Below are 14,863 nucleotides of genomic sequence, written 5' to 3'. Positions count from 1 at the left end.
TCGCATGACTCACCCACAACCCAACTCCTTACACCTACCTGGCTCCATAAACCTCTGGTACTGTTCCCTTCCCAATTCCCCACTGGGCTGGAGCTTATATTGATGCTCACTATTGAGATCACCAGAAGTAAGTTACTTCTAATCTTTCTCTTTCTGGAGAAAGGAGCTCCACTCTGATAGTTGTAATCTCTTAGTTCTTACATATGAGGGTGCTGTTGACATTATTGCCTTCTGCTGTAGGCTAACCATAAAGGGACACCAACTAGCGAACATAAGAAACGGGAGCAGAAGTAGGCCATTCAGCCCTTGGAGTTTTCTCCACTATTCTAGACATTGGCTGATCATATATTTCAATGCCACTTTCCACCCAGCCCCACATTCTCTGATGTTATTTGTAACTATCTTGAACTTCATGACTGAGCTGCTGTAGGCCTCTAAATTCTGAAGATATTCCAACTTCCCAGTAAAAGAAAACCTTTCCTCAACACGATCCAAAATGGCCTAATCCTGAGACTGTCTCCCATAATTCTAGTCAGCCCTAACAACCCTAGGGGAAAAAATCTTTTCTTTACCCACTCTCTCTAGCCTTTTAAAGAATTTTGTAAGCTTCAGTGGGATCACCTTTTATTTTGCTAAACTTCAGAAAACACAAGTTCAGATACCCCAATCTCCCCCCCATGGGATAGTTGCTCCATCCCAGGAAGTAACCTGTTAAACCTCCAAGGTACACTCTCCATGGAAGAGAGGTCCTTGCTTCAGATAACTGGTCTCCTTCACTGGAGCTAATGAATGGTAACATGTATCAAAACGGTATCAACTGTATTTGGTAATGTGGGGTATTGTACAAATCAAAATAAAAACTGGGAGGTGATGGCGACAAGGGGAATGTAGTGTTCATGGGGTGTCTTGAATCTACACGTTGACAGGGTCAATCTAATGAGCTCCAACTCTGGGGAGGACAAATTCCTGAAATGTGTATGAGATAGGACTAGTTTAATCAGGATTATGTTCAGTGTGGACTGCTTGGATCAAAGGGTCTGCCTCTATGCTGTATGGTTCTATGGCAGGAATCAATAGGAGAACTGGCTATGTTAGGACTCATAGCATGCAATGAGGAAGGGCTAATCAATCTTGTTCTAAACGAATCTTTAGGGAAGAGTGACCATAATATGGCAGAATGTCTTCAAACATAATATCATAGTCTAGTTTGATCCAAATGAGTGTCTAAAATCTAAAGCAAGAAAATTTTGATGGGTTGATGGGTAGGTTGGCTGTCATGGGTTGGGAAATTACATTCAAAGCACTTGAAGAATAATAGACAGTTTGCAACATACATTCATGTAAGGCATAACACCCCAACAGACAAAGACAGTCAACCCTGGCCAACAGAGAAAGTTAAAGAAACAAAAACAGAAGTTGCTGGGAAAGCTCAGCAGGTCTGGCAGCATCTGTGAAGAGACATCAGAGTTAACATTTCCGGTCCGGTGACCCCAGAGATGCTGTCAGACCTGCTGAACTTTTCCAGCAACTTCTGTTTTTTGTTTCTGATTTACAGCATCTGCAGTTCTTCTGGTTTTTAAAGGAAGTTAAAGGTTGCATTAAGTCAAAGGACAGGTTTATAAAGTTGACAAGGACAAAGTAAAATCTGAAGATTGGGAGCATTTTAGAATTTGACAAAGGAAGGCCAAGAAATTGATAAAGATAGGGCGAGTAGAATGTAAACAAGCAAGAAACAGAAGAGACATAAATGCTCCTATTGTTATGTAAAAAGGAAAAGATTAGCAAGAACAACTGTGGATCTATACCAGGCAGACAGGATGTGAATTAGCAGAGAAGCAGAAGCTAAATAATTACCGTCTCTACCTTTACGGAAGATGATGTATAAAATCTTCCAGAGAATTGTGAGGTCCAAGGGACTGATGAGAATAAGGAAATGAAAAAGCCAGTTATTTAAAAATGTGAGCTGGAGGAATTAATGGGACTGAAAGTTGACAACTCCCTAGAACCAGGCATTCTCCACCCTAGGGTGTTGAAACAGTTGGCTATCAAGCTAATGGGTGCAGTGATGATCATCTTTCAATATGCTATAGATTCTGGAATCGTTCCTGCAGGTTGCAAGGTTAAAAATATAACTCCAGCATTTAAGAAAGAAGGGAGAAAGAAATTGGGCAGTACAGAACCATTAGTTGTCGGTGTCTGTACTAAGGGAAATACTACAACCTATTATAAAGGATGGCATAACTGGATATTTTGAAAATATGGTAGGCTAGGGCAGAGTTGATATGGATTTAAAGAAGGGAAATCACTTCATTAGAAAGTTCATTTTAAGGACATTACTAGCAGAGTGGAATGAGAGAACCAGTGGATGTGCTATATTTGGATTTTCGAAAAGCTTTCAGACAGGAGGTTAGGTGAGCCTCAAAATAGAGGACAGTGTTCATTCTCTGAACTTGTTGAACTCAGTGTTGTGTCCTGAAGACTGTAATATGTTGAAGCATCATATATAAGGCACTATGCTATCTGGGAAGGCAGTAATAGCAGTGGTAACTTGGCTGGGCTGGTTCACTAACATTTTAGAGGCATAGGTTCAAATCTACCATGAAAGCTGCTAGAATTTGAATTCAATAAAAAACTGGAATTAAAAATGCTAGTCTCTTGGTGTCCATGTAACTTATACTGACGATCTTAAAAATCCATTTTTTTGTCAGGAGAAAAAAGTTTGCTGTCCTTACCCAGTCTGGCTTACATTTCACTGCAGACCCATGGTAACATGGTCAATTCTTAATTTCCCCTTGGGCAATTAAGGATGGGCGCTAACTGCTGGCCTAGTCAGCTGCCTTCATCCCATGAATGAATACATTTCTGCAGCCTACACTGGGATCCACTAGCGCACAGCAGGACATCTAGGACAGGAACATTACCATGAATGTGCGAGCGCCCATCCCCATGAGATTACCCTCCTACCTTGAAAACGTAGCCCTGTAAATGCGGCTCCAAGACTGGAGCAGACTATTCAGGGCAGTCAACTCTCTATTCAAACCAGATCCCTAGGTTATAGCCCAGTCATAATATGACTGCTACACCACTGCTCAAACCGAACTCTTCAAACTAGGTCTCAATATTTTTAAAGTACGTTTTTAATAATACACAAAGTTTGGGCAGTCACTGGACTAACATTATTGTTATTTGAAATCAGCTCCCCGTACCATTATACTAGTTTGAATCCTACACATTCAATATGCATTAAATTCAGTTTTTGCAAATTAAACCAGTTATGAAGAGGTTTCATGATTAAGGTGTCAACTCACAGCTGAGAATAGTTAATGCAGAGAGAAGCCTTCCTGTTCAGAAATACTTCCTGTTTAATATGAAACAATATGAAGAATAAAGTGGGAGAATGGCACGAGGTAATGATGTGCCTTTGAAGAGCCAGTACATGCACAGTGGGCTGAATGGCCTCCACTGCACTGTAAGCCTTTAGCAATTTCACTCCACCAATCCTTTTATACAAATGGTGGCTGAGAGAACTGTTGGCAATTTACAAGCTCCAACATGAGAGGGTACGGTGTTTGAAGCTGACAGTCCTTGTGTAATACCACACAGCTAGGGATGAGTGCTTTTGGTGAGATTTTAAACTAAGATCCCCCCTGCCTTTCTCTGCAGACGTAAAAGTGATTCTACAGCATTAGTAAGAATAAAGTCAGTGGAGTTCTCCCCAGCGTCTGGCCAATATTTAGCCCTCAACCAACAAAGAAACCTGCATTATCCAGTAGTTATGGGACCTTACAATGCACAGTCGAGCTGAATTGCTCCCTATATTACAGTGGTGATTGCACTTCATTGGCAAAATGTGCTTTGGGATGTCCTGAAGTGGAGAAACATGCTACATACCAGGGAGGTGATGGCCTAGTGGTAGAATCACTGGACCGTTCATCTAAAGACCAGTCATCTAATGTTCTGGAGCTTAGAAAGAACTGCTGATGCTGGAGTCAGAGATAACACAGTGTGGAGCTGGAGGAACATAACAGGCCAGGCAGCATCAGAGGAGTAGGAAAGCTGACGTTTCCGGTCGCAAGCCTTCTAAGCCATTTCTGAAGAATGGTCCCGACCCAAACATCAACCTTCCTGCTCTTCTGATGCTGCCTGGCCTGCTGTGTTCCTCCAGCTCCACACTGTGTTATGTGTAACGTTCTGGGGGCTTGGGTTTGAATCCCACTACGGCAGATGGTGGAATTTGAATTCAAGTTTTAAAAAATCTGGAATCAATTGTCAGGAAAAACCCATCTGGTTCACTAATGCCCTTTAGGGAAGGAACCTGCCATCCTTACCTGGTCTGGCCTACATGTGACTCCAGACCCACAGAAATGTGGTTGACTTTTAAGCTGCCATCTGGACAATTAGGGATAAGCAATAAATTTTGGGCCAACCAGCGATGCCATTATGCCATGAATGAATAAAGGAAAAAAAAGCTCTCCTCTTCTCTTTCCAAACAAATACAGCTGTGATTGCATCTGTATACATGGGGCAGCAAAGCTCACCCTGAAATCTTTTAATACTCACCGTCTGGCAAGGATGGAAGTCCATTGGTCGGGAAGTTGTTGTCACAGTGCGAACAGCTATCAGGAGGAGGAAGAAACGTTCCATAGTTTCTACAAGAAATAAAAGATGGAAAGTGAAAATAAACAACATTTTGTAACAGGAACTAGTGACAAAATGCAGCAAAATCAGACACACTGCCATACAAACTCAACTGTAATTTAAACAGCACAAACTACAAATGCAAAGAAAACTGAAATGCTTAAATGTCAAACAGATTGTAAGAAATAGACACAACATATAATTAAAGGTACCATATCAATGACTATCATTAATAGATGGTATTGAATTATGACAGAGTAGCAAGGCTGGAGGGACAGAGGTTGAACGTTAACCTGATAGAAGCTGATCTTATACTCCACATTAGTATTGAAGCTGGGAAAACTCAAAATTGAACAGGTGGCTTTCTAACTGACTACCCCCCAGACCAGCCACCATGACCATAGCTTGCCAGAGTGCGGAGGATGGAAAAATAGGTGGGCAAAGGCATTGTATGGTCCACTAGACCAGGGCCCATCATTGTCTTTGAAGAGCCAGTTAATGACTGAAAGACCTCATCCCCAACCTCCACCAATATTTCACCCACGGTGTGATCTGGGGTATGTGGACACGGAAGTTGGCGATGTGATCTCCTCTGAGGTCTCTTTTGGCCCAGTGGCACCATTTCCCTCTCTGCCTCACACCTGTCCCCCACCCCAAAACATTGCCCCACCACACAGCCCCCACTGCCCACCCCCCCCAACACCTTTGACTCCCCATTCAGCTTCTCGAACTTAGCCTCTCGTTCCCTCCACCACATCTCACTGCTACATGGAACTGATCTGGGCTTCTCAGTGGCTGCTTGGGCTAAAGACCTCAGGACTGGGTGCAATTGAAGTGGGACTCTTCCAGAGAATGCAGCTGAAGTGTCACCTCAAAGCCATTAGAACTCCTGTCAGCATTAACTTGCTGCAGAGCAGACATTAAGACCATGGGCAGGCTCCCAAATGGGAGATGACTATTCTCGGATACGCTCCTCAGGGCAATGACCCGAACTCCCCACCTACACTCACCTTTACTGGCCCCTAACTCCCCACCTACACTCACCTTTACTGGTTCCATTCCTGCCTATTTGACCTGTCTGTCTCCTCTCCACCTATCTTCTCCTCTATCCATCTTCTATCTGCCTCCCCCCTTCTCCCTATTTTTTTCAGAACCCCCTTCCCCTCAACCATTTCTGAAGACGGGTCTAGGCCTGAAACATCAGCCTTCCTGTTCCTCTGATGCTGCTTGGCCTGCAGTGTTCATCCAGCTCTGCACCTTGTTATCTCAGATTCTCCAGCATCTGCAGTTCCTACTATCTCAGATTCAACTGGTTTGGTTTAAATTTAAACAAGGTTTGGCAGTCAACTGTCAGTCATCTAACCATGCGTTCTCAGTAGCAACACTCCACAAATTGGGAGTCTATTTATCAATCCTCTCTTCCCATACAGTGTGGAATGTCCCACTACACATTATTATTCATTATTCATAAGACTATGCTTATGAAAATAGGACAAATTCAGCAAGATTTAAGACCGTAAGACATTAGGGCAGAGTAGGCCATTGAACTCATCCAATTTCAGGTATCACTCCACCATTCAATTAGATCATGGCTGATTTGATAATGCTCAACTCCATTTTCTTGCCTTCTCCCCAAAACTTTCTCTTATTGATTAAAAATCTGTCCACCTCAGCTTTGAATATACTTAATGGCCCAACCGCAACATTCTCTGAGAGGAAATTCCTCTTCAGCTCTCTGTCTTAAATGTGTGATCCCTCGCTCTGAGACGATGCCCAAGTTTTAGGATCCCTGATTGTCATGGGCAAATTGGGCCGAAGGGTCTGTTCCTGTGTTGTATGGCTCGATGATTCTATAACCAGAGTAGAAATGCAAAGCAATGCGTATGTTGTAGGAATTTTACAATTTTGCACTCTATTTAACAGTTCAAAAGGAGCAACAGAACATCTATTGTAACAAAGTGTGAAGCTGGATGAACACAGCAGGCCAAGCAGCATCTCAGGAGCACAAAAGCTGACGTTTCGGGCCTAGACACTTCATCAGAGAGGGCGATTGGGAGAGGGTTCTGAAATAAATAGGGAGAGAAGGGGAGGCGGACCGAAGACGGATAGAGGAGAAGAGAGGTGGAGAGGAGAGTATAGGTGGGGAGGTAGGGAGGGGATAGGTTAGTCCAGGGAGGACGGGCATGTCAAGGAGGCGGGATGAGGTTGGTAGGTTGAAAATGGAGGTGCGGCTTGAGGTGGGAGGGGGGGATAGGTGAGAAGAAGAACAGGTTAGGGAGGCGGGGACGAGCTGGGCTGGTTTTGGGTGCAGTGGGGGGAGGGGATGAACTGGGCTGGTTTTGGGATGCGGTGGGGAAGGGGAGATTTTGAAGCTGGTGAAGTCCACCTTGATACCATTGGGCTGCAGGGTTCCCAAGCAGAATATAAGTTGCTGTTCCTGCAACCTTCGGGTGGCATCATTATGGCACTGCAGGAGGCCCATGATGGACGTGTCGTCTGAGGAATGGGAGGGGGAGTTATAATGGTTCGCGACTGGGAGGTGCAGTTGTTTATTGCGAACCGAGCGGAGGTGTTCTGCCAAGCGGTCCCCAAGCCTCCGCTTGGTTTTCCTGATGTAGAGGAAGCCACACCGGGTACAGTGGATACAGTATACCACATTGGCAGATGTGCAGGTGAACCTCTGCTTAATACGGAAAGTCATCTTGGGGCCTGGGATAGGGGTGAGGGAGGAGGTGTGGGGGCAGGTGCAGCACTTCCTGCGGTTGCAGGGGAAGGTGCCGGGTATGGTGGGGTTGGAGAGGAGTGTGGAGCGGACAAGGGTGTCACGGAGAGAGTGGTCTCTCCGGAAAGCAGACAAGGGTGGGGATGGAAAAATATCCTGGGTGGTGGGGTTGGATTGTAGATGGCGGAAGTGTCGGAGGATGGTATGTTGTATCCGGAGGTTGGTGGGGTGGTATGTGAGGACGAGGGGGATTCTCTTTGGGCGGTTATTGTGGGGGCGGGGTGCGAGGGATGTGTTGCGGGAAATGCGGGAGACGCGGTCAAGCGTGTTCTCGACGACTGCAGGGGGGATGTTGCGGTCCTTGAACAACGCAGCCATCTGAGATGTGCGGGAGTGGAATGCCTCATCCTGGGAGCAGATGCGGCGGAGGCGAAGGATTTGGGAATAGGGGTTCCTGTACTCTCATTTCATCGAATCAAATACTAGAAGACAGAATACAATATTTTTGGTGCCCACTGTTTAACAGACTGATATGCAAATGTTGAATAAAGAAGAAAAAGACTTTCAGAGATTCACCAGGGTTTTATTGTAAATTATAAAATCCCTATAGTGTGGAAACAGGTCCACAGCAACCCTCAAGGCATCCCACCCAGACCCATTCCCCCTATAACCCACCTAATCTATACACCCCTGAAACACTCTGGGCAATTTAGCATGGCCAATCCACCTAGCCCGTACATCTTTGTGGGAGGAAACCAGAGCACCTGGAGGAAACCCACGCAGACACGGGGAGAATGTGCAAACTCCACACAGACAGTTGCCCGAGGGTGGAATGGTGCCTCCTGGTGCTGTGAGGCTGCAGTGCTGACCGCTGAGCCACCGTGCCTATAGTCTAGCACAAACGATACTTTCTACTTTTCCCTTCCAGGCCCTTTCCCGATCCAGCAGCCAACTCACTTGTGGATGAGATCCTAGCTTGTTTTTTTAAAATTTTGACAAGTCTGCAACCAAATTATCCAATCACCTAGTGAACAAGCAATAAGTTACAAACATCAGGGGAAGTATAATAATAACAAACCAAAAATAGTATAGAAACATGGAACTAAATTGAAAAGGAATCAAGAACTCTTTCTTTTAATTTCTGGAAATGATGTTTCACACAGCTGACTGGTCTTTGTCACTAAATCCCCTTCTTACCTATTAGCCACCGCCAATCATTTCCCATGTTTCCAACTGCATTACATATTTTCCAATCAACCCACTCAGGGGTATAATCACACACCACTCGAGCAGGTAGCAATTAAACTCAGCCCTCTTGGTCCAGAGGTATGTACCTTACCACTGCACCGCAACAGCATATAATTAATCAAAGTATTATTTGTTAGACAATCTGTTCAGAGATACAATAACAGACTTCGGGAGCAGGTGGGATGTGAACCGTCTGACTCCAAGGTGGGGGCTCTGACACAACAGAATACAAAGCTCAATGAGCATCACCTAATTTTGACTGGCATGGTGGCACAGCGCCAGGGACCCGGGTTCAATTCCACCCTCGGGCGACTGTCTGAGTGGAGTTTGCACGTTCTCCCCACGTCTGCGTGGGTTGCCTTCGGGTGCTCCGGGTTCCTCCCACAATCCAATGATGTGCAGGCTTAGTGGATTGGCCATGCTAAATTGTCCCATAGTGTTCAGGGGGCTGTAGATTAGGTGGGTTAGAGGGGAATGGGTCTGGGTGGGTTGCTCCAAGGGTAGGTGTGGACTTGTTGGGCTGAAGGGCCTGTTTCCACACTGTAGGGATTCTATGAGCTCCACACCTGTTCTGGTTTATATATAAAATGGGACAGCATTCTAACATTGACACCCACTACAAACCCCCATTCATAGCCTCACTCCATCCCTTTCCCTGTCTCAGGCTGGACAGAATGTTTGCAATCTTGCTGTCACATTCAACTTCCATTTACGCACCCACACAAAGACCACCTCTTTTCGCCTCTGCTCCGCCTCAGTTTACCTGAACCTGGTGACTCAACAGCCTCCACTCTTCCAAGGAAAATAATCCTGGCCTCTCCGTTCTTTCACCATAGCTGCAATCACTGGCAACATCCTTTCAATGACCCTCTGATGAAGGGTGAAGGCCCGAAACGTCAACTTTTGTGCTCCTGAGATGCTGCTGGGCCTGCTGTGTTCATCCAGCCTCACATTTTATTATCAACATCCTTTCAACTCTCCTTTGTACTCTCCAGAGCAATTGTAAACTTACGGTAATCTGGTGACCAAAATCATACACAAAACCTCTGCTGTGACCTAACTAACATCTTATATAGTTCCAGCATTCCTTTATTGGGTGAGGAACTGAATACAAGAGCAGGAATGTAAAGTATCTCAAAAACCTTATTTACTACCAGCAGGGGCCTGTGGAAATGTACTCCAAGGTCTCTCACTTCCTTTACCTCTCTCAGTACTCTCCCATTCACTGTGTATTCCCTTCTGTATCCTCCCTAAATGTATTACCTCACACCTCTTAAGATTGAATTCCATTTGCCATTTTTCCACCCACTCAGAAAAAACCATTGATGTCACCTTGCCATCAACCGTCAAAACAACTTTGCCAATTTCTCTGTTGTTTCCCAGAGTTAGGTGTAAGTCATTAATATATACCACAAACAGCAAGGGACCCACAAATGGGCCACGCGGAATTCCACTGGAAGCCACATCCTAGCTGTAAAAACTTTGGTCGGTTATTAGCCTTTTGTCTTCTGCTTTGTTTATCAGGCTTAATACCTGGACAGGGCTGGGGGAGGGAGCTGCCCTGTGAGGAAATGTTGGACAGGCTAGGCTCATTTCAGCTGGAATAGGAGAGAAATAACAGAAGAATTTGATTCAAGCATTTTAAGATTCTGAGGGGTCTCTACCAGGTGGGTGCGGACAGGGTGTTTCTTCTTGTGGGAAACTCTAAAACTAAGGGGTTACTGCTTCAACATAAGGGGACACCCAATTAAGGCAGGGATGATGCAACATTTTCTCTGAAGGTTGTGAATCTTTCAAACACTCTTCCTCAATATATGGTGGAAACAGAACCTTTGAATATTTTTCAGGCTCTTTTTTAAGGCAGAGGTGAGTAGATTTTGATAAGCAAAGTGAGAGGAGGGGGTTTGGATTAATTAGACCGGCCGTGGAACTTATTGAACGGTGACAGAGATTCAGGGCAACTGGGTGACCTACTCCAAATCCATGTTTGTGCTCCATAGCAGACATTGCTTAACCTGGAAGCAATGCCACAATTTACAAATAAAGTCCTTGTTTTCAAATCCATTTATGCTTTCTGATCTCAAATACTTTCGACCCCACACTCTTGTTATCCCTAGGCAATGGCCTAGTGGTATTATTGTCAGACTATTAAGCCAGAAACTCAGCTAATGCTCTAGGGACCTGGGTTCAAATCCTGCCATGGCACATGTCAGAGTGTGAAATCAATAAAGGATCCAGAATTAAGAATCTGCTAATGATCCCAAAACCATTGTCAATTATCCAAACAAAAACCCATTGGGTTCACTAATGTCCTTTAGGGAAGGAAATTGCCATCATTACCTGGTCTGGCTTACATGTGACTCCAGACCCACAGCGAAGTGGTTGACTCTCAACTGTCCTCTGAAATGGCCTAGCAGTTCAAGGGCAGCTAAGGGTGGGGAATAAACACTGGCCAGCCAGTGATGTCCATGTCCCACAAATGAATAAAAAATTCCAGCAACTCAAGAATGTCCAGCTTGCATTCCTTCACTATTTGCAGTCTCTCTCTCTCATAACCCTCCATCTAAACTCTCTGGAGTCTCACATTCATTCTGAATAAAGTTGGGACTGCCTGCAGTGTGGTGGCTCAGTGGTTTGCACTGCTGCCTCACAGCACCAGGGACCCAGGTTCAATTCCACCCTCAGGCGACTGCGTGGAGTTTGCACATTCTCCCCGTGTCTGCGTGGGGGTTTCCAATGGGAGCTCCAGTTTCCTCCCACAGTCCAAAGATGTGCAGGCTAGGTGGACTGACCAAGCCAAATTGTCTGTAGTGTTCAGGGATGTGTAGATTAGTTGGGTTATAGGTGGATGGGTCTGGGTGGGATTCTTCAAGGGTCAGTGTGGACTTGTTGGGCCGAAGGGCCTGTTTCCACACTGTAGGGGTTCTATGTATGCCCTAACATTATCTTATGTAGTCTGATGTCAGATTTTGTTCCAGAACACTCCTGCAAAACAATTTTGGTGGTGTTTCACCACATATTTTTAAAAAGGGACTATATTAAGCAAGCTGTTGTTGTTGTAATATAAATGGTATGAGAATGCAATAACTTCTTGAGATAAATAAGCAGCACTGAAATACACACAGCATGATCTGAACAATCTGTAACATAAACAGCCCTCTCATTTGGACAGTGTCAGAACTTAAACAGTGAGTAATATAAACAAATCTGGAAACAGTGATTTAATATAAGCACAGAACCAATGAAGTGGAACAGAAATCTTGTGTTTGGCGATATTAACTAGAAAGGTGGATGGTCCCCTACACAAAATGAAAACTGAAATTGCTGGAAAAGCTCAGCAAGTCCGGCAGCATCAGTGGAGAGAAGTCAGAGTTAACGTTTCGGGTCAGGTGACCCTTCCTCTGAACTCACAAGGTCTCTCAACACAAAACATTAACTCTGATTTCCCTCCACTGATGCTGCCAGGCCTGCTGAGCTTTTCCTGCGATTTCAGTTTTCATTTCGTATAGGGGACAACCCACCTTTCTAATTAATATCACCAAGCTGAGCTTTTCCAGCAATTCCTGTTTTCATTTTCTGATTTGCAGCATCCACAGTTCTTTCAGTTTTTGTTCCTTATACAGGTCAGACCAAAAATACACACCCATACTTTTCCCTAGCAGAACCGCTCCAGTGTAAAGAGTTCGGAATGCGAGCAATAAGATTGAGAGGTGACCTGGCCCCTGACCTGGGAAGCTTGGCATTCACATGATCATGAGTGCCAAAGTTGAAAAGAGTTACATTTGGAAAGGGGTAGTAGGAACTGCAGATGCTGGAGAATCTGAGATAACAAAGTGTGGAGCTGGATGAACACGGCAGGCCAAGCAGCATCTCAGGAGCACAAAAGCTGACGTTTCGGGCCTAGGCTCTTCATCAGAAATGGGGGAGGGGGAGAGGGTTCTGAAATAAATAGGGAGAGAGGGGGAGGCGGACCGAAGGGTCTAGGCCTGAAGCGTCAGCTTTTGTGCTCCTGAGATGCTGCTTGGTCTGCGGTGTTCATCCAGCTCCACACTTTGTTATCTTACATTTGGAAAGGATTGTCCTCCACTGAAGGGTGGGAGAAAGCTTTAACAGATAGATGAATTGTCAAGTGATTTCCACAGAGAATGTAAGGAGGTGAGTAGTTAGACCAAAAAAGCAGAAATTGCTGCAAAACCGCAGTAGGTCTGGCAGCATCTGTGGGGAGAAATCAGAGTTAACATTTCAGGTTGAGTGACCCCTCTTCAGAACTGTATCTGTAATTCTTACAGGTGTTTACTGAGTAGATTTGATTGGTAGTGTAATCACTAAACAAAGAACCCAGGCTTTACATAAAGCAAAGAACTGCAGCTGCTGGAAATGTGCAACAAAAAACAGAAATTGCTGGAGAAACTCAGCAGGAGTAGAGAGAGAAACAGAAACAAATGTTTCAGTGAAGCCTTCTTCTGTTCCGACCAGACTTGCAGAATTTCTCCAGCAACTTCCCTTTCTGTTAACGCAGCCAAAGATCCAGAGGGGAGAGGAAGAGCATGATTTTAAGGAAAAGACAACAAAGTTGGTAAGACTTGCATTTACACAGCAACTTTCAGCAGCTCAGGTCATTTCAAAGTCGATCTTAAAGATAAGCGTAAGTCAACCAATCAAGTTAGTAAAAAAACAGAGAGGGTAGGAACTGCCGATGCTGGAGTCTGCGATAACAAGGTGTAGAGCTGGATGAACACAGCAGGCCTGAAACGTCAGCCTTCCTGCTCCTCTGCTGCTGCCTGGCCTGCTGTGTTCATCCAGCTCTACACGTTGTTAGTAAAAAACAGGTTCTGCACTGGAGGAGGGGGGCTCAGGGCTGGGAGGGAGGGGTGGGATTTGGTGAATTGTGGGATGCTTTCTGTATTTTTATTTTGGACAGCCTTGTGTCTACTTGTTACCTCTCGGATATAAAGTGGCAAACTACAATGAAACTGAAAAGTTTGGTGGAAAAAGATACAAAGAATTGGAGACGCGCACACAGATGGAGGGGCGAAAGCTTGCAAGGCAAGGGTGAAAGAGCAGATTCATGGAATCCCTACAGTGAGGAAAGAGGCCATTTGCCCCATCAAGTCTGCATTGACCCTCCAAAGAGCATCCTCCTCAAACCCAGCCTCTCACCCTGTCCCTGTTACCCTGCATTTTCCGCGGCTAACCCAGCCAGCCTGCATATCCTTGGACATTATGAGCAATTTAGCATGGCCAAACCACCCTAACTTGCACATCTTTGGGCTGTGGGAGGAAGCCCATACAGACAGTCACGTGAGGCTGAAATTGAACCTGGGTCCCTGGCACTATGAGGTAGCAGTGCTAACCACTGAGCCACCGTGCCAAATAATTGGCCAGCTCCCATTAGAGGGTTTAGCACAGCTGTGACAAGCCAAAAGGCCTCTTTCTGGGCTGTATGATTTGATTCTGAAGAAACACAAAAGAAAAGCAACAGATTGAAATAAACACTCTTACCCCAGTCAGCTTAGAGTTTGACAGAAATGCAACTGGCGTGAGATAAACATTGAACAGAGATGTTTCCTTAACAGACTGACACCCAGATAGGAGTAACCTTCAGATTTATGGAGTTCTTAAATCATTTACTGACTAGTTTCTGATCCCTCTGTTGACTGTAGATAAAACATCAAAGCCAAAGTGCTTCAGATTGAAGACAATTGACTCTGACCTCATCAGTCCAGACAAAGGGAGTATCTTATCAGTACCTGAGAGCCGCACGGTGGCTCAGTGGTTAGCACTGCAGCCTCATAGCGCCAGGGACCCAGGTTCAATCCCAGCCTCAGGTGATTGTCTGTGTGGAGTTTGCACATTCTCCCCGTGTCTGCGTGGGTTTCCTCCGGGTGCTCCGGTTTCCTCCCACAGGCCAAAGATGTGCAGGCTAGGTGGATCGGCCATGCTAAATTGCCCGTAGTGTTCAGGGGTGTGTGGGTTATAGGGGGATGGGTCTGGGTGGGATGTTTCAAGGGGCGGTGTGGACTTGTTGGGCCAAAGGACCTGTTTCCACACTGTAGGGAATCGAATCTAATCAAAAAGACAAGTGATCCATGGATATCTTTCTACCTGATTAGAACTAACGTTCAGTAGGTGATAGAAGAAGGCAACAATGTGCCAGATTGGCTAAACTTAAAAGCACAGAACAAGCCCCTCAAGAACACACCCTAACTCACAGTGCACAATCACTTTTAAAACGTCATCGCAGTTTCAGCTGTT

At 45.2% G+C, this 14,863-nt stretch overlaps 1 protein-coding gene across 2 annotated transcripts in view; it reads right to left on the bottom strand.

The window, feature by feature from the left end:
* lrrc32 (leucine rich repeat containing 32) overlaps positions 1 to 14,863 on the bottom strand; it is a 47,675-nt gene that overhangs the window by 20,601 nt on the left and 12,211 nt on the right. For both annotated transcript variants that reach the window (XM_059646836.1, XM_059646835.1), the window contains exon 2: positions 4,561 to 4,649. In XM_059646836.1, coding sequence (XP_059502819.1) covers positions 4,561 to 4,644 — 84 coding nt within the window. In that variant the 5' untranslated portion in view covers positions 4,645 to 4,649. The remainder of the gene's footprint in view (positions 1 to 4,560; positions 4,650 to 14,863) is intronic.

The sequence above is a fragment of the Stegostoma tigrinum genome, chromosome 6 (assembly GCF_030684315.1).
Source record: "Stegostoma tigrinum isolate sSteTig4 chromosome 6, sSteTig4.hap1, whole genome shotgun sequence".
NCBI classification, from domain to species: domain Eukaryota; kingdom Metazoa; phylum Chordata; class Chondrichthyes; order Orectolobiformes; family Stegostomatidae; genus Stegostoma; species Stegostoma tigrinum.
Note: the sequence above shows the minus strand (reverse complement) of the source record. Positions and strands in the feature narration are given on the sequence as shown.